General features: G+C 37.0%; 2 protein-coding genes across 3 annotated transcripts in view; both read left to right on the top strand.

Moving 5' to 3' along the window:
* GASK1B (golgi associated kinase 1B) overlaps positions 1 to 13,318 on the top strand; it is a 47,539-nt gene extending 34,221 nt beyond the window's left edge. For both annotated transcript variants that reach the window (XM_035022832.1, XM_035022831.1), the window contains exons 4-5: positions 9,044 to 9,270; positions 12,163 to 13,318. In XM_035022832.1, coding sequence (XP_034878723.1) covers positions 9,044 to 9,270; positions 12,163 to 12,370 — 435 coding nt within the window. In that variant the 3' untranslated portion in view covers positions 12,371 to 13,318. The remainder of the gene's footprint in view (positions 1 to 9,043; positions 9,271 to 12,162) is intronic.
* LOC118022205 (40S ribosomal protein S20-like) lies at positions 2,855 to 4,439 on the top strand. Its single transcript, XM_035022833.1, has one exon. The coding sequence runs from the start codon at positions 3,351 to 3,353 to the stop codon at positions 3,708 to 3,710; it is 360 nt and encodes a 119-aa protein (XP_034878724.1). The 5' UTR covers positions 2,855 to 3,350; the 3' UTR covers positions 3,711 to 4,439.
* Positions 13,319 to 18,547: the final 5,229 nt, after the last annotated feature.

Below are 18,547 nucleotides of genomic sequence, written 5' to 3' on the forward strand. Positions count from 1 at the left end.
TAGAAATTCACATCATACACTAGTTTTGTCTCTGTGGGCAAGTTACTTACCATCTTTGAGTTTTTTTCCTTATTTGTAATGTGGGAAAAGATGATGTGTGTCCCTTTGGGTTATTTTGATAATTAGAAACTTTATGATGTAAAGTGAGTTAGCAGTATCCTGGGATTTTTTTATCCAAGCTGCATAAAGGTCTTTACTTCATAGCTACTTGCTAACCCAAAGAGCATAAAAACAAATCTGTCTTCAAATAGGAACTTCTATAAGTACATAAGTACGTGTAGCAGTAATCTTTGAAAAAGGTTGAAAATTCAACTTTATGTTAGTTGTTTTTCCAGTTCTATTGAAGTATACTTGACAAACACAGCTGTATATACTTAAAGTATACAGTGTGATGATCTGATGTTTGTATACATGTGAAATATTTACCACAATCAAGGTAATTAACACGTTTATCCCCTCACATAGTTACCTTTTGTATGTGTGTGAGAAAGTTTAAGATCTTTTCTGCGAATTTCAAATATACAATATTAACTATAGTCTCATCCTTAGAACTTACCCTTCTTACAACTAGAAGCTTGTACCCTTTGACCAACATTGCTTCATTTCCCAACTTCCCAGTGCCTAGCAACCACCATTCTACTCCCAAGCAGTACTTATTTTTCAATAACCAGAGAATAATCAATGTGTCAGAATTAATTAGCTTTTTATAAAGAGAACCAATTTTCACTGAAAGATACGAGTTTAAATAGCTTTTGGATATGTTATATTAGATTGTGTTAATCATTGTTGAAGAAAGAAATATTCAGTGACACTTGTTAAAGACGGTCAAGAAGACTTTATTCATGATGATGGTTGTAGGTACAGGAAACACTGTAATGGGATTTTCCAGTGGGGGAGAGAGATTGGGCTCCACCCTGAATACAGCCATGGGGTCAGTGGATGGCAAATTATGAAGAGGAGGGGCCAGGGGTAGGAGGAGTTCTGGTTTAACTGGCCTAACCAGATTCTTGCTGAAGACAGACCAGGGCGATCAGACATAGCCCTGGGGGCCAGTGGAAGATGAGGAACCCATTAGATACCGAGAGTAATCAGGTATCAATGGTGGGGGGTTCTGGTTAAACTGACTTACAGGGCTCTTGCTAAAACTGGGTTATATATGGAAGTCACAAATGGGCCTAGGAGAAAGGTTCAGAAGCTTGATGAAAGTGACTTAAGCCAAGAATCTTTGTCACTGTAATCAGAATTGTGTTTTCTGCATAGTCATTTAGATGATCTTATTTTTGCCAATTTCCTTGTAATAAAATACTACATTATAGGGGAAATAAAATACAGAAATTTCATGAGAATACCAAAAATTAATACAGTCAAGTCAAGCAAAGAATGTTTTCAGTGACAGTATTCCCTCAGATATGTGTGTGTGATCTTAAGCTTGTTTACAACTCTATTTAATGTTAAATTGTTAAAAATGGTGTTTCATTTCCTCAAAAGAAGGCACTTTTTAAACATTTTACTTATATTATTCTTGTTTTAATTTTCTTTGTTTAATATAAACCCATTCCATAAATCAGAACCTGACCAAATGTAAAAATTATTGTTTCTCTTAGTCTGAGTGTTCTTTATAAATCTTTACAGGAAAGTGGGTGTGCCTTTGGCAGAGGCTATTTCCATGCAGCTCTGCTTGTGCAAATTACAGAATGTGGATTTTCTTTCTCTAAAAATAGATTATCACTTGCTTGCTGACTCTCTTCAGAGTCTTTCTGGGACAGAATGATGTTTGACTTCTGGTACTTACTCAGAGGTACAGTATATGGATTCTAAACATTGCATCTGTAGAAATAGATCCAAGTATATCATAGCACTAAACATGTTTTTATTTCTGCATCAATAAATACTGTTCTATCTTTACTTATGATTCAGTAACAGGGAAGAAACTAGAGATTCTGCATTGAATTGGCTTATATTGATAGTTTTAAATGTGGAATTCTAGAGATTAGGTAGTGTAGAGCAATGATTGCTATTTCCAGAGGCAGAGGCGAAAGCGAGCCTATGGCCACTGTTAGGCTTATATATTGCGAACTATTTTGACTTTTTGCATCGTTCATCAGATGTTCTGCTAGTCACATTTACACGCATAGTAATTTAATGGGCACCTGTTGCCATGGCAGCACAGAACAAAAATGAAATCTATTATTTTATGAGGTGAGAGTTCCCAAGTGATACAGGCTGGTGAGAGCACTTTTGCTTTTGCTTGTGTATAGCTCCCAAGGTAGGACACTAAGTCTGTATTAACAAGCACCACGGGGACTGTGGGATTTGTTTGAGGTTGCTCTTCTCTATGATCTGGTCTACCTTCACACATTCATTAGACTACAGGGATCCATCTAGTTTCGCTGGTAACATGGTAACCATACACTAGTTCACATCAAGACACATGTGCATAGAAGGATTTTCCAATGTGAGTTATTAGCTGATAAATAAGTAAGTCTATATGTTTTTGTGTTTCTCTGTACCTAGGGTGGGGCTGATAATGGTAGCAATCCTCAGTGTCTTTTTGCCTTTTTGAAATAATTGCTGAAAATGAGACAATGAGACCTTTTTTTCCCGATGCATTTTCTAAAAACAAATGAGATGTCCAATGTGATAACTGGGAGACAAAGGAATCTTCCAGAACACTGCTAATTATAGAAAAGGATGCCCTATTGCTATTTCTGTCCCACCTGCTTGTTATGTATTTATCAAATGCCTATTGCCTGCAAGGTGTGTTATGGCAGACTCTCTGTGGGATAGAACAGATCATGGTCCACGGTTAGTGAAATTAAACGCACATAAAGGAGCCAACCAAGAGAAAATGACAAGCACAGGCAGTTCCATTTTTTGCTCCCTTCCTATTTCTTTTCCACTCCATTCACTGGATGCTACCTTAAAAAGACCCATGTCTTCCTATGCCACCATTATTTTGTATTTGATTCTTCCCAGTAGAAAACAGGGTTTTCTGGTTAAACTGACTTACAGGGCTCTTGTAACCAACTCTCAGCGATTCTTTTTATAATACACATTTATCAAGTGCCTACTATGTGCCAGGTATTGGCTGAGTTACTATGGTAAATTGTTAAATTCCACTTATTATGTGTTTTGTTGCATCATTTAAACTTTCTAAAAGTACGGTTTTCCTTGTAAAGGTGCAATTTTTAAGCAGTTAAAAACAAATAGCTTGAAAAGAGATGGTGAGGCTCTTTGAGGAAGATGCGGTCGCAGCTATAGCGGAGGTTTGGACGCCCCGCTCCTGCTCCTGACTCACCGCTGTTCGCTCTCACCGAGGAACAAGTCGGTCAGGAAGCCGCGCAGCAGCCATGGCTTTTAAAGACACTGGGAAGACACCCGTGGAACCGGAGGTGATGATTCACCGAATTAGAATTACTCTCACCAGCCACAACGTAAAATCTTTGGAAAAGGTGTGTGCTGACTTGATCAGAGGCGCAAAGGAAAAGAATCTCCAAGTGAAAGGACCAGTTCGGATGCCTACCAAGACTCTGAGAATCACTACAAGAAAAACTCCTTGTGGTGAAGGTTCTAAGACCTGGGATCGTTTTCAGATGAGGATCCACAAGCGACTCATTGATTTGTACAGTCCTTCTGAGATTGTTAAGCAGATTACTTCCATCAGTATTGAGCCAGGAGTTGAGGTTGAAGTCACCATTGCAGATGCTTAAATCAACCTTTTTAATAAATTATCAGTTGTTAAAAAAAAAAAGAGAGATGGTGAGATCTTAAGATATTGACTCACCAACCAGAAACGCACACATACATACACACATATGCTCACTGAGCCCCTTAAAGAGGTGTACAAAAACTGCGGTAGGAACATCTACAGGTTTATGTAATTTAACTAAAAGAGTTGAATGAGAAAAAGATTTGGATCAGGGGAATTTCTAATCTATGTGAGGAAGAACATCTTCATTTTATTCTCTCTTCAGCTTCCAAGTGTGCTCTGTCTTGGTTCCCTTCAGTTTTGGTTCTTTTAACATTTCCCCCTGATGCCCTGCTCTCTTGCCTTTGACCTTCCTTCCAGCAATACGTGAGAAAATGATAGAAACTTGAAGGCACATCAGAAATTTGGCTTTCTTTTGTAGGCACAATACTCTTATCCACCTTTTGCTCTGCTACCTACCTTCACGTTCCCCTAACCCTTGACAGCGCCGTCTCTCATTGTCCTACTCAAAGTGTGACTCCAGGACCCTGCCAATTTACTAGTTCATGGCAAGTACAAAAATTGCAAATAAGCACTTAGAAACTTTGATAGCAATTTGGTAGACGAATTTCATCTGTTGATTCTAACAAATATTTGGCTGGTATTTAGTATTTTTTAAAATCTTATTTCTCTAGTAATAAATTATTATTAATCATTTAACAAACACACTCCATATGGATTGTGGTGCTGAGGGAGAGAAAAATCAAAACCACCTGATCTTTCACTACAGACAGTCCGAGAAGCACTGGTCTAATGTACCCTCAGTTCTTCTAAAGATGTCTTTTGGTTTCCTACCTTCATGCCTTTGCCTATTTTTCAGCTAACACTTCCTGTCTCTCAAAACACCACCGTAATATCCTCTCCTTCATGCGTTTTTACCTGAACTTCTACAGTACCGTTTTTTGTATTTCTGATGAAACCTTATAACCAGCATTTATTGAATATAGTGATATTTAGTATTCTATACAAATGCACTTGCTTTTTTTTTTTTTTTTTGCACTATCACCTTGGCTATGCACAAGAGATATAATCAGGATGGAAAAGGGCATGAATATCTGGGTTAAAATCCCGAGTTCTGTCATTTATGAAGTGAGGGACCTTGGGTTAGCCACCCAGTCTCCTTGTGCCTCACTTGCTTCACTTATCAAATGGGACCATTGGTAGCGCCTACCCCTTCAGGTTGCTGTGAGCATTAAATGCAACAATATGTGTAAAGCATTAAGTGTACAGTTCCTGGCACATACTAAACACTTGCTAAATGACTGCTCTTATGTTTTTCATTAATATTAGCAGCACTTTTAGAGTATTTTTTTTCTTGCTTTTGTTCAGACATTGCTTGAAATTAGTCATTTAGTCCCACTGAAGCCATCGCTTTGATAGGGCCACTTTTTGAAGACAGAGCTCGAATGGGTGGTGTGCAAAAGGGTGGAAAGTCATTGGATTTCTCTAGATTCCTACGGGGCTTTGGAGAGCTGGTCAGTGCAGCAGAGGCATCCTTGTTTAGGCTCCGTAAACATAACTGAGTCATTCAAAAGATACTTTCTTCATGCAGGCAAAAGCAACACCCCCACAAGGAAAGTGGAATTAAAAAAAGGAATTTTAGAAGAAGGCAGTATATCTAAAAATATTCCCACCAACAAAAAAAAATTTGGCTGGAACACCTGGATTTTTCTGAGTATAATTTTAGTTAGGTAAACATGGAAAAGATATATTTTCCTAAAAGAGGAAAGAGCAATTTTACAGAAAATGATGGTTGGTAGTCATCTTAAGATTCAGAAGATCAACTCTGTAAAAGATTTTCCTTGTTTTAAAGAGTGAGAGGTTGTGAATTTGAACAAGTTGCATTAATGATCATCAATACTCACGATCGCTTAACTGATAAGATTTACCCCCAATGAATCTTCTTTGTAGGATAATTATCTAAGGATGCAGACCCGTGGATGTGAACTACAGTGCTTAATTATGCAGTAGTTAAATGAAATGATTGTTTTAATGTGTGCGCCAAAAAAATATACTGAAACCATATTATGGATTCATAGCTATCTAGGATATGCTTTATTAGGCTTTAAAAAAATCCGTTAACTCTCTTGGAAGTAAGCAGGAATATATTCAATATATAACTAAATTAAATGCCCAGCAACATGGCACTGAATTTAAGGGAGTGGGTTATGGTTTTGTGGTCAAAATATTTTTGGTACAGTGAATGTGAATTCAAAAGGAAGACTATAAACAAAATTCTGAGAAGAGCTAGGGAACAAGATTTAAGAGCTACTTAAACCCTTGCTAGACAAGGGCAGTAATACAAAGACATAATTTGCTACACTTAGAGGATAAGAAAAATGAAGTGAAACCCAGATTATTTGAGGCCTTACAGTCTGATTCTATATTTGTAGGTGTACATGCTCACACCCGCACACACACTCAACATGCATTAACATACCCACCAACTTCACGTGTAGTTCCGAATAGAAGGTGGGGGGTGAACATTTTCTGGACAAGGAGTTCAGCTGAACACACACCCATTTTTAATAATAAGGTCTGTTAGACTTGAATGGCACAACGACAGTCTGCTAGGGAAGTGGTGAAATCATCACAGACTGTTGAGTGATTCAAAATTAGATCAGACAAAGCACTTTAAAAATACACTGTAGGAAACAATCTAATGCTGGGAAGGCAATAAAAAAATGACCTAAATCGGTCTTTTCCACCTCTGACTTTTAACATTCTCCTGTAGTTTAAAAATAGAAAAGTATAATATTTATAGGAGTACTGAAAGTTGGGGTCTAAACTCTAATGTGCTTATTATTTAACATTAATATATTTGACTCATGGCTTTGTTGTAGAAACAACAGAAATGTCGCTATAGGTTTTAGTCCTTTCTTCACTGGTATGAAATCAACAGTGAAGAAAAAGCTCAGGGTTCAGGGTACCATTTATGAAGTGGTTGATAGATTAGTCCTTAAAACTTAAGTTCTGACCATTTATCCAACATAACAGACCTTGCATGTTGTGGTCAAAATTAAATAGGGTTGTTTTTTTTTCTATTATATAATGTCATTATAACTGGTTATAAACATATGATGATGTTGGAGCATGGTATAGAGAATCTTTGGGAATTATTAGCTAATGTTTATAGGAGGGGGAGATTGGGTGAGAAGCAGCTTCTAGAAGGGTTATTTTTCATGTTCTCCCTGACTCTCTGATCTTAACTTAAATAACTGCCAACCAGATGCAATCTCTATATGTCACTTGATTTCTCTTAGATTCAAAGGCAGTCAAGGTACTACACAAAATGAATCAAATTGTTTGAAGAGAAAGGATTCAATAATTTTTTCTAATAGTTCTTATTTGTGCTTTTTGTCATTTAACCTATAGTGATTTGCTTGGGGTACCCTTGCTTACCTTTAGGCAACTCCTGTCCTCATGTCAGACAAAGACACTTTAACCAGAAGTGGGAACTTACTGTTCTCTGCAGTAAGCCTGTGTGACCTTTTGGATAAATCATTGCTTAGACTTATAGCCCCATGGATCAGCTGCCTGGAACCAATCCTGACAGAGGCCTTCCTTTATCTGTAGGTTGCTTGTAGATCAGCAATGTACCCTCTGTGTTATCCAAATGCTTCTTGGCTCACTGACCACCCCTGTCCCATGTGACTGGTTTTACATAAACATCACAGAAAATTGGCTTAGGCTGACCTCTTTGTAATCCCTGTTTCTCAAAACATGCTATTTGATACAAAGTTCACTTATGTACAGAAAACAGAGAGGAAGGTCACTTGTCCAGTTCTTAAAGTTTGCTGTGGTAATGAGGCAAGATTAAATGACCACTTCATTTTCCTTTGGGAGTAGTGGTGGGGGGAGGTAATGACCATGGGCAACATTTGCCTTGGTGCCTAGCCCACTGATAGATGGGAGAAGATGTTCAATAAACATTTGTCGGATGAATGAATGAATGAATGAATGATCATTTCAAAGTAGGCTAAACTTTGGCACTACTCTTTCTGCATTCCTTCTTGAGCAATTGACCTCCTAGAGTGGCTAGCCCCACAGGATCTATAAAAACAGGGGAAGAGAAATAATGGGAATTTAGTGCCAAAGGAATAAAAGTGACAGTGTTATGGCCAGCCGTCTTTTGAATCATGAGTGTACGGCAATTTTGGAGACAAATATAGCTGTCTGTATCTTAACTTTGCTACTTACCTGTATTCTACCCAGAGCAGATTATTCAACCTCTCTGAGACTCAATTTGTCTTCATTAATATGGAGAAATTGCCTTTTGTCTTGGAAGCTTGTTTTGAGGTAAATCATTTTATATAGTGTATATGTGTGGGTTCAACAATATAACTGTTTTCATTTTTTTGAGTATCTTCTAGATGCCTGGGTTAGGGCTGGATTGTGTATAAACATTTTCATTAATCTTCCTACTAACTGACGAGGTACAGTGCCATAATACCATTCCCATTATATAGGTAATTAAATTGAGAGTCGGTGATGTAAAGGAATCTACACAAGGTCACAGAGATTTGACTTGAAATTTATCTAATTCCTAAGCTGAAGCTTTAATTGACCCTGATTAATAAATGTTATTTCTTTCCTGCCCAAGAGAAACGGAAATAACACAATTCCCCCTTTCTCGTTAATCTGTTTACCTCTTCTATAGGATAGAAACCCTATTTCCATAATAAACCCCACTGGGCCCAATAATTTTGTTCATCCTGCTCACTTATTTAGAATCTAGCTGTGGGCTCCATATGGGTAGTAGTTTTTGTATCATTATTGGATGTCACATCTTTTCAAAAGATTTGTACTATGTTACTTATTTCAGGTTAGATAGTGTAATTCTAAAGTCCAGATTGGTTAGGGGATGCAGGAAACTTTTAGAGCCACTGAGATAACTCAGGTTTTCTATAACCCAACTCAAGGAAAAAAACAAGCTATAGTTATATAAAAGTGCAATGGTTTCTATCTTCTGTCAGGAATAGAGTCAGAGATTCTTCTGGCCATGTGTCTACATATGATGTCAGTGGGAACTTTGAATATTAAGGGTGGAGATGTCTAACTTGGATGATCTGACGTTAGAGCTGTTAGAAGCTGGAAATGCTTTTAACCATGGCTGAGTCAGAAGGATATGAACTTTGGACTTACTCTGACAGTTGCCTTTAATTAAATGAGCCTGGCCTTATTAGATTCTAGAAAGTCAGCTATTTAGAAAGCACTAATTCTCCAGAAATCTAACTTTCCCAAGTTTTGTTTTTACTCAGCATCTTGGATTTTGTTTTCGCTTTCCATTTTCAGATTTATAATCGCTTAGATACAAATTGCTGTGGATTCCGACCTCGAAAGGAAGATGCCTGTGTACAGAATGGACTGAGGCCAAAATGTGACCACCAAGATTCTGTGGCTCTAGCACACGTTATCCAGCGAAAGCATGACCCAAGGCATTTGGTCTTCATAGACAACAAGGGTTTCTTTGACAGAAGCGAAGATAACTTAAACTTCAAATTGTTAGAAGGCATCAAAGAGTAAGTTTTAAGATGTAGTAAAATCTATGGGACATCACATTTCTATTAAATAAGTAGTAAAGGTTTTGAGAAAACTCAAATGCTATGTGTGACTGATCTAACCCTTGAAAGGAATTGTGGATGTGGAATCTGGGGATGGAGGCCCAGAAATGGGAACCAGACCTAAGCAGAATAGAACAGGATTGCAGCCACGGTGTCAAGTGTCACCAACCCATGCAACCTACAAAACTCCCACTACATTTCCTTGGCCCTCACTGTGAAAATCCATGTGGGTAAAGCTGGAAGCATGCAGGGACCTTAGGAATAGGAACTGGCAGAGTAGGGATGAGGAGGTGGCAGGAGCTCCATTATCAGGGCATGGGGCAGGGGGACTAACAGACTCACAGATATTGACATGGCAGGATGTCCAAAGGCATAATAAACTCAAGAGACTTCTCTGAGTGTGGTGGGAAATTAGAGCTAATCTTCTAATTAGGGCACAGTATCAAAGGACAGCGGCTGTTTGAATTCAGGTAGGAGGGTTTTTGAGCATTTGGAAATCTTTCCAGTAGCCATAGACCAAGGAGAAAAGTATCTTGAGCTTATGTATTAAGAAATAAAGGAAATTAATGCATTTAATAGTGGCAGGAACCCACTATAGAGTCTGGGCCATTCAACCTTAGCTACAAAGATTGAGGCTGGATTTTAGGCCCCAGGTCATAGCCACTCTTCATAGCCTTCCTACCCTAGTCAGAAATCAGAGTGACCAAGACACTGGGGTATGTTTGAGAATTGGAAATAGAGGGGTGCAATAGTGAAAGAGTTAACCAGCTGTGTGAAGCTAAGTGACTGGTGGAGAGCACATGAAGAGCACATCTACTCTAAAATTGAGAGTAGAACCCCAATCTTCCAAATCCAAGTCCAGTCATTTTTCTGCAGTAACTTGTGTCTGTTCATGCTGTTACTATTAGTCTTGGTAACAACGCTCTGAAGTGTGTTTCATTAGTTGTTCTTAGCACTTCTAATCAGGTAGTGTGGATTTTATGTACTTTCAGGACTAGAGACAATACTGTTCTCATGAGAGTTTCATGAGCCCCAATTTCATGAGTTTTTGCCATATCTTGCCCTGTTAATACTCATTCTTACATCTCTTTATGGATTGAAGGTAGAATATATGACAGATTCTTTCTTTAATGTGACTAAACTAAGGAAATTTTATGTGTAGAAAAATTGACCAAAGGCATCACTTACTGAGTTGATATTTTGGGGTCTTCTTAAATCTCTAAATTTTCTCTTGGAATTAGGAGTGCCTAAGAATATGGTCCATCTGTTCTATACATTCATATGAGTATAAATACTGCTTTATGCTTTCAAAGAAGTTAACTTTAAATGCAATATGAGGAGTAATGAATGTAAAGTTAATTTTTTTTTGAATAAGTAAGTCACACATTGAAAAGCAAAAATGAAGACACTGCTAGCCCAGATTTATGCATAGAATTTTCCTATTAATCAATGTAATGCACAGACAGGTAATTTTTTGCTTTTCCTTTATGAAAAGGATTAGTCACTAAAGAGATCCATGGATTTCACAGTTTTATCTCATACATTCTACCACAGCTAAATTAGTTGAAGGGTCATAGAATTTATAAATCATGGATTATTAATAGTTCATAGAGCAAAAATGCTTACTTAATTAATACTATGGCCACTAAATTATATAGTACATGTCTTCAGGGAGCTCAGAGCATCTTATCAGCATTATTTAATTCCACACTTACTCAGACTCATTAAGCGAGTCCAGCTCTGTGGCCTCTGGTTTTTCTGCAGCATTGGAGCACCTGGGTCCCTTGCATTTATGCTCCCTGAATGCCACCCTTAGCTCATTCCATTGAAATTTGGAAAAGGCATTTAGGAGGCCTGAAACTTTGGGCAAACTGTATTCCTCGAACAAGGATATGTTCCTGTTTTAGTTGTTAAGGAGCAACTACGTTTATGCGAAATTTACTATGCAACCCCAATATTTTTATTGTGCTTTCATCAGTATTTCAAAGAAAGCTGGATGGGCCAATTGAGGATTCAGCAAAACATTCTTTATGAGTTTGAACTTGAAACTTGACAAAGTTCTTCAGATAATGTACATGCTAGACCCCTTGTTTTTACTTTCTAAATGCAGAGCAAGAAGCACAAAGTGCTCTCTTAAGGTAGTTCAACAAGGACCCTTCCAAATTGGCCTCAGGTTTTCCAGAGATGGGTCACTGTGGAATGCCTGGCTCTAAAACTTGAGTGTTGTTAAATTTATTTGAAAAACACTTTAATATTCCAATTTAGTAAAATGCTCCCAGATTTTCAGAATTCCTGAAGTATAATCTGAATCAGAAATAATTCTTTATTTAATTGGGCATTATGGAATGATTCCTTTCTCTTTTTGCTACCTACATTTTGGATTATTTCACATTAAATTCAGTCATGCATTTGTCAGCATTTTGCTTCTCATATTTTCTTGCATAAAACCCCACATTGACACTTATGAGGATACTCTTCTACTTGACAGATTGAAGTGGTTTCTATGGGTGAAATGGAGCTTAAGATTGAGGAAAGTATTTTTGCCGGGCTAACAGAACTCTTTAATTCCGTGCCTCTCTTTGCCTACAGATAATGACTTTATGTAAGATGTTAGTATGCCAAGTTATCAATGGAAAATTCAACATGGAAAATTCAGTTCCCTTGAAACATATTCTTCTAGTATATTATTATTAAGAGAAGTGTCAGCTTGACAGTGACAAAAATGTTTTCATTCTCCAGGTACTACTTGATAGTGTGATTTATGCCAGATTAATGAAGGGCAAAGCAATTGGGTAAGGCATAATATTTCTAAGCAATTACTAAAAATGAAATATCATTTTATCTTCTCAGGTTTCCCGAATCTGCAGTTTCTGTTTTGAAGAGCCAGCACTTACGGCAGAAACTCCTTCAGTCCCTGTTTCTTGATAAAGTTTATTGGGAAAGTCAAGGAGGTAGACAAGGAATTGAAAAGCTTATTGATGTCATAGAGCAGAGAGCCAAAATCCTTCTTACTTACATCAATGCACATGGGGCCAAAGTATTACCTATGAATGAATAAAAGGATCTTCTGGCTAGAATACTAGATATATTTATGCATTTTTTTGTTTTTGGTTTTAAAATCAAGTACACAAACCTCAAGTCTTTTTAGGAATGAGGCAGTGTAAATGAATATATAAAATAAATGAATTTAACCAAGTGTATATGATGGGTTTGAGCATGATAAGCAGACTTAAAACCTTTTAAAAAACATACTCCTCAAAAAATATTTGTTCATATTTTTCTCTAACATTGGATCATGTGAGTCTCAACATCTGATTATACAGAATGGTTGCAATTATTATTCCAGCTAGCTTTGTTAAAACATTTGTCATGCCATTTAACAGAACAGTGTAAACCAGAGGTGCTGACTCCTTCAGCAAAGCATATTTTATGCCATACTGACTGGTCTGACCAAGAACTGACATTCTTCAGTTGCTGATTGTTAAAACAGAGCCATCCCAATATGACCCAGAGGCAGTTCTGCATTGGAAAACTGAGGCATGTGATCTGCAAAAACACCAGGGTATACCATAATTCTGCATAGAAATGGTGGGTTATTTACAAAAGCACCAGTATATATTCTATTGTATCTATAAATGACTGGCCATCTCTGTGAATCTGAGAAGGAAGAATCACAGTTTCCTCCTTTATGTGTTAGGGAGTTTTGCTTTCTCAATTTTGGTCCAATTTATGTCTAGTAGCTTAGACATTAAACAATTTTAAGGTATAAGTTACCTATTTGAAACTATACTTATAGAGTGCCTTTTTTTAATGGATGTTCTTTTAACAAATTTTGTCATTTTTACAAAGGATATGCTATAGTTTTTGTATATTTTCTTAATAATAATGGTTTTCTTCAGACTTCTTCTAATTATATTTAAATTGATTTAAATGATATTGCTCAGATATTGACAGTAGAACTAGATATTGAGTGCATTTAAATATATTGTTTAGCTTATTCTAATATGAGAAATATGAACAAAATAAATTAAAACCTGACTCTTTTCAATTCTCCTCAATGAAAGCACATGACTAGAACTAAAACAGTGAATTTGGACAACATTAAGCTTCAAATAATTTTCCCCAAACTCCCTCTGCCAACTTTTTTTTTTTTTAAAGATTTTATTTATTTATTTGAGAGAGAGAATGAGAGAGAGCACATGAGAGGGGGGAGGGTCAGAGGGAGAAGCAGACTCCCCGCAGAGCGGGGAGCCTGATGCAGCACTCGATCCAGGGACTCCAGGATCATGACCTGAGCCAAAGGTAGTCGCTTAACCAACTGAACCACCCAGGCGCCCATCCCTCTGCCAACTTCTTAATTAAGCATAGGACATAGACATACAGTATTCACATGTTGGGTCTTTGTGTCCTGGGAAGATATGCATGTCATCACATATGACAGATGTTCATACAGAGGTTTCAAATCTCGAACAAGTCATCATTTCCCCCACACCCACCTCACCCACTCCTTATTTAAAAGCTGATATACTGACTTCTTTTTTCCCTGAAAGTTGAAAAATATAATTTAAGATGTTGTAATGCATTCAATTCTCTGTTTTCTCAGTTCTGTATGTTATTGCTAAAACACCGCATTTTATGTGTTCTAATCGAGTCACTTAATATCACTGTAAATTAGAACTATTAAAGACATTACAATAAAGACTGTTTTTTTTTTTAATATATACCTATAGATTCTAACTAATGTAAATGTATAGGGGCAAAATGTCAAAACAACACATGGTAACTAGAAGAGAAGACGGGTCAAGGAGAGAGGGATTTGATCGTCTAAGCATAACTTTCTTAGGCTCACATTCAAGTACTACATTTTAGCATCCTTATTTGCTGGGCTGACCCTTGGAGACGTGGTCTTCAGACCGTTCTCTTCCATTATCCCTTTGAGTTCCTTTCTCTGATTCCACACATTCTGTGCACTCTTTGGCTCTCCTGAGTCTCCACTTTTACCTGCTGTCTTTGGGCTTTTTAAGATCCCTTTTTCTCTCATTAATCAGGATTTTAATAAAAAATAAGCCTAACAAAAGCTTGGAGACCCAGGTTCTATTTTGAGCCACTGACTTGAAAGAACTCTTTGTCAAGTTGCCTTATACCTTGTCTTATCGAGGTGGCATACTCGCATTTTAATAAGCTTTTTATGGAATAGATCATCTTTATTCAAATTTGTGAAATTAGTGGTGGGAATCCAGTCTCCTTAAAAATGACCTTTAATGTTGCGTCTCAAGCTACACAGCTTTTGGGCAGCTTGGTTCTCCCTTATGTGGGTCTTGCTTTGTTTATTTGCTTCCAGGTATTCTGACATGCTTAATATTAAATGAAAGGTCCAGGAACACATGTTTATTTTAGTCACCTTTGCTTTTTAACACAGTATTTTGTTTTATAATCAGTGAATAATTCATGCCATATTATTGTTGAATAATGGATAGCTACAGGGCCAGGCTTTTAATCCTAAGTAATGCTCTTCTTTTCTCTTATTGAAACAATGAGAGTACTCTGTGCCTTTCAAATGCACTCAGATTATGCTGTGGTTTGGTTCACATAAGCATATTATGTGGTTTATTTATAACTTGATAAATTTGAAGTAGAACAATTTACCTTGGCAGACATACAAAAGCTTATTTTTGTGACTTATTTTCTTTAGGCTGATAATATGAAAATAAATACATATCTTAAAAGTCTGTAATAAAAATATTAGAAATTAAAGATGTGTGCTTTTTATTTGGTAGATGGGTTTTCTTTTGTACATGGGTTAATTTTCAGAATTTAAGTACAGAAGACTGCTACCACTGTCCATGATAAAAGAAACAATTGAACAATTAAGAATTTTATTGGATTGTGTTTGTATATGCATATATTTGATATTGTTCCTAGTGATCTTATGCTTTCTCTTGGTATACAAAGAGCATTGTCTTAAGTGGTATGCAAATTAGGTAACAGCTATCACAAACTGTAAGAGACTATTTAATTTTTGTTTTTCTTTGCTGGGAGTGAGTCTTAGAATTATAGTTAAGGCTATCTTTATAACAGTCATATTTATTAAGTTTATTAGACACCCTGGGGAACTTATCAAAATATAAAATGTCTTAGACTTACGCTCAAAAAAGTTGTAATCTCTGAACTTGTATAATAGCCTGTTTATTCCCTCATATCTTTAAATATATATTACATTATATCTAATGAATAAATAACCTAGATGTAGATTTATCTACATAGTATCTCAGGAAATTCTAATGTTTATCTCAGCACAGAACAAAGGAAGGCACACTTAGGGCACTAGTCTGAAAATATGATATGGAAATTGTACGTGGGTCAAGAAAAGATGATAAAGACTTTTCTCTAAAAATAGTATCGGGCGCCTGGGTGGCTCAGTTGGTTGGGCGACTGCCTTCGGCTCAGGTCATGATCCTGGAGTCCCTGGATGGAGTCGCGCATCGGGCTCCCTGCTTGGTGGGGAGTCTGCTTCTCTCTCTGACCCTCTTCCTTCTCATGCTCTCTCTCATTCTCTCTCTCAAATAAATAAATAAAATCTTTAAAAAAATAAAAATAAAAATAGTATCATCAAGAATTAAGAACTTTCATTCATGGAAGATAATTTGACTTACTGGAAAAATTATCTGACACTTGGAAATAGCCAGAAGAGATTTTTGAGTGTTCTTTCAATGCAAAGCTGGCCTTGCTTTTGTACTGAATGGTCTACTTAACAATGTTGTAGGGCAGAGGTTAACGTATAGATTTTTATCCCATAGAGACGCAAATAATTTCTGCCTGGTGGAAAAGACAACTCTAATGGCTTTACAGTTTATTATCCTGTTGGACATTAACCAGTTTTATATCTAGTCCAGCAATCTTATCCTAATATTACCTTAGCTTTTGAAACACTCTTTGAAATGGTTTTACCATCTTAGTGGTTCCCTCGCTAATGAATTATTTAAATAAAATCTTTGATGTATGTTCATTTTACATTTACATAGGAATTGCTGTTTTACCTTTTTGAAAATTTTGCCTTAAACTTTTGACCACAGACTCATATTTTATTTGCTTGAGAGTCATGATGTTAAATTTTTTGAAAATTTTACTTTAGCAATCTTTCAAAACACAGTTATATAATTGGAGAACTGAATGGTACCATGTGATTAGCATTTGGAGCTTATTTTCATTTAACCTTTTAATTTTTTTAATGGTTATCAGTTGATTATCTAGTTCAAAGGTCTGACTCTGAAGGGCTTGCTGGCAGACTGTTTTGCAACCTACAAAAATGCACATGGTAAGTGAAGTCGCAGAGATCTTTTCTTAACAACAGCACTGTGTATGATTAAATTAGTTCAACTTTTTTTTTTATCTTAGAAAGCTACCTTTTTACCATCATGATTCCAAAGTGCATTTAGTTTCTTGATAAAAATGTGCACAATCATGTGCACATTAAGAAATCTCTATGCATCTTCTTTCTAAAAAAGTAATCTGTGTTTCTTAGCAGTGCTTGTCAAGATTTCTAAAGCTTTTGAGACAAAGAGCTAAAAAATAAAACCTCCCTTGTCAGTTGCTTTAATCACATGCTGCAGCATAGCTAGCTGTGCTATATTTCAAAAGGCAAACTGGGCTGCAGAGAGTGGGACAGTCACTAAATGAGACCGAAACAGCTGTGATTTTGCAAGATGTGCCAACATTTTCTTTAGCTCCAGGACACCAGACATTATTTGGCTCATGAAGTGCCCTATGTTATTGGCTCGACTTCTGTTTAGGAGAACAAGAGATCTTGTTCTGCATCCTTGTTTCAGGACCTCAGGGGTATTAAAATGGAGGTCAACATTTATTTTTTTACCTCCTAGTAACTTTAAAAAAAAATCAACTGTGATTCAGATATCCTTTCTAACTTTGTGAGAATACATTATTGTTAAGCTTGCAAGATTCAGGTCTTTCTTAAGAGAATGAGGAAATAATTTACAGCCTCTCTTAAGAGTCAACCTTCCACTTTTAATCAAGTAACAAGTGAGAGTTACAATATAGGACCTGAGTTTTGGTGACTCTTAGGACAATGCTATTTGCTACTTGTATTGTGTCATTTCCTTTGTCGTACTTACGGTTGGTTGCAAGTAGAGATAGCATGTTGTGTTCAAGGAGGAGTGACACGGCAGCCTCCGAAGTAGCAAAGTCCTAATTAAAGACACAAATTCCTAATGAAGTCGACTTTAGCCTGGGCTACCTACTAGATGTCAGTAGTAACATGCCTTCAAGTTGTGACAACCAAAAAATGTCTCTTGATCCTGCAAAATGTCCTCTTAGGAGGCAAAGTCATTCCCTGGTTGAGAACCATTAGTTCTTCGTGCTTCAGTACATTCATTGATAGAAAGTCTTCCATAAAAAGTAAACCTTTTAATTTGTTTTTTTGTCCTTCACATTCAGCTTATGAAGGTTTCCTCTGTCAGAGTCCTTGTATTAGACTGTATTGCCACACTGTAAGACATCACTCAGAGCCCTTTGAGGTCTGATGGTTTGGAGAAAGAGATCAATAAAAGAAGCCACATGATAGGCGGAAGAGACATATTCAGCTTTGAAATAAAAATTTTAGAAAAGTGAAGCATTAATCTAGGAACCTATGACAAATTAAATATCAGGGTAAAAATTTTGGAATGGATGATGGTTGAAGTAAAAGTGCTTAAAAATCTGCGCTCTACCTTCGTCTGTCCCGGGGCCCAGTATCTGCCGTCTTTGAGAAGATTGCCTGGAATATAAAGAAGCCATATTCTCACCAGGGACCCTACAGCCCTTTGGGAACCTCCGCTGACAGAGGGTCAAAAGAAGTGGAGGGTGTTTCCTTACTAGCAGGAGGGAAGAAGAGTAGCAAAGTGCATCAGAGCGGACTTGTTCCGCTGTGATGCAGTTAGCAGCCAAGAGGCAGTGAGGAATCACAGCGGAAATAGAAGAAAAGAATGGACTATCGACAGGGTAGGCTAAGTGATGCTGGAGTAACAAAATGCATCAGATCTCAGTGGCTTAAAGCGATAAATGTCGATTTCTCACAGCATATGTCCACCACAGCTTGGCAGGAGGGCTTTGCTCCCCATAAACACCTAGAGAACCAACCTGATGAGGCAGCCTGGATGTTTCTATTTCTGTACCTGAGGGAAAGAAAGTTCTGAAGGGCTTTGCACTTTGTCACAACTAACTGGACAAAAGCAGGAAATTT

This window comes from Mirounga leonina, unplaced genomic scaffold (genome assembly GCF_011800145.1).
Source record: "Mirounga leonina isolate KUSES-001 unplaced genomic scaffold, KU_Mleo_1.0 Mir_176, whole genome shotgun sequence".
NCBI lineage: Eukaryota > Metazoa > Chordata > Mammalia > Carnivora > Phocidae > Mirounga > Mirounga leonina.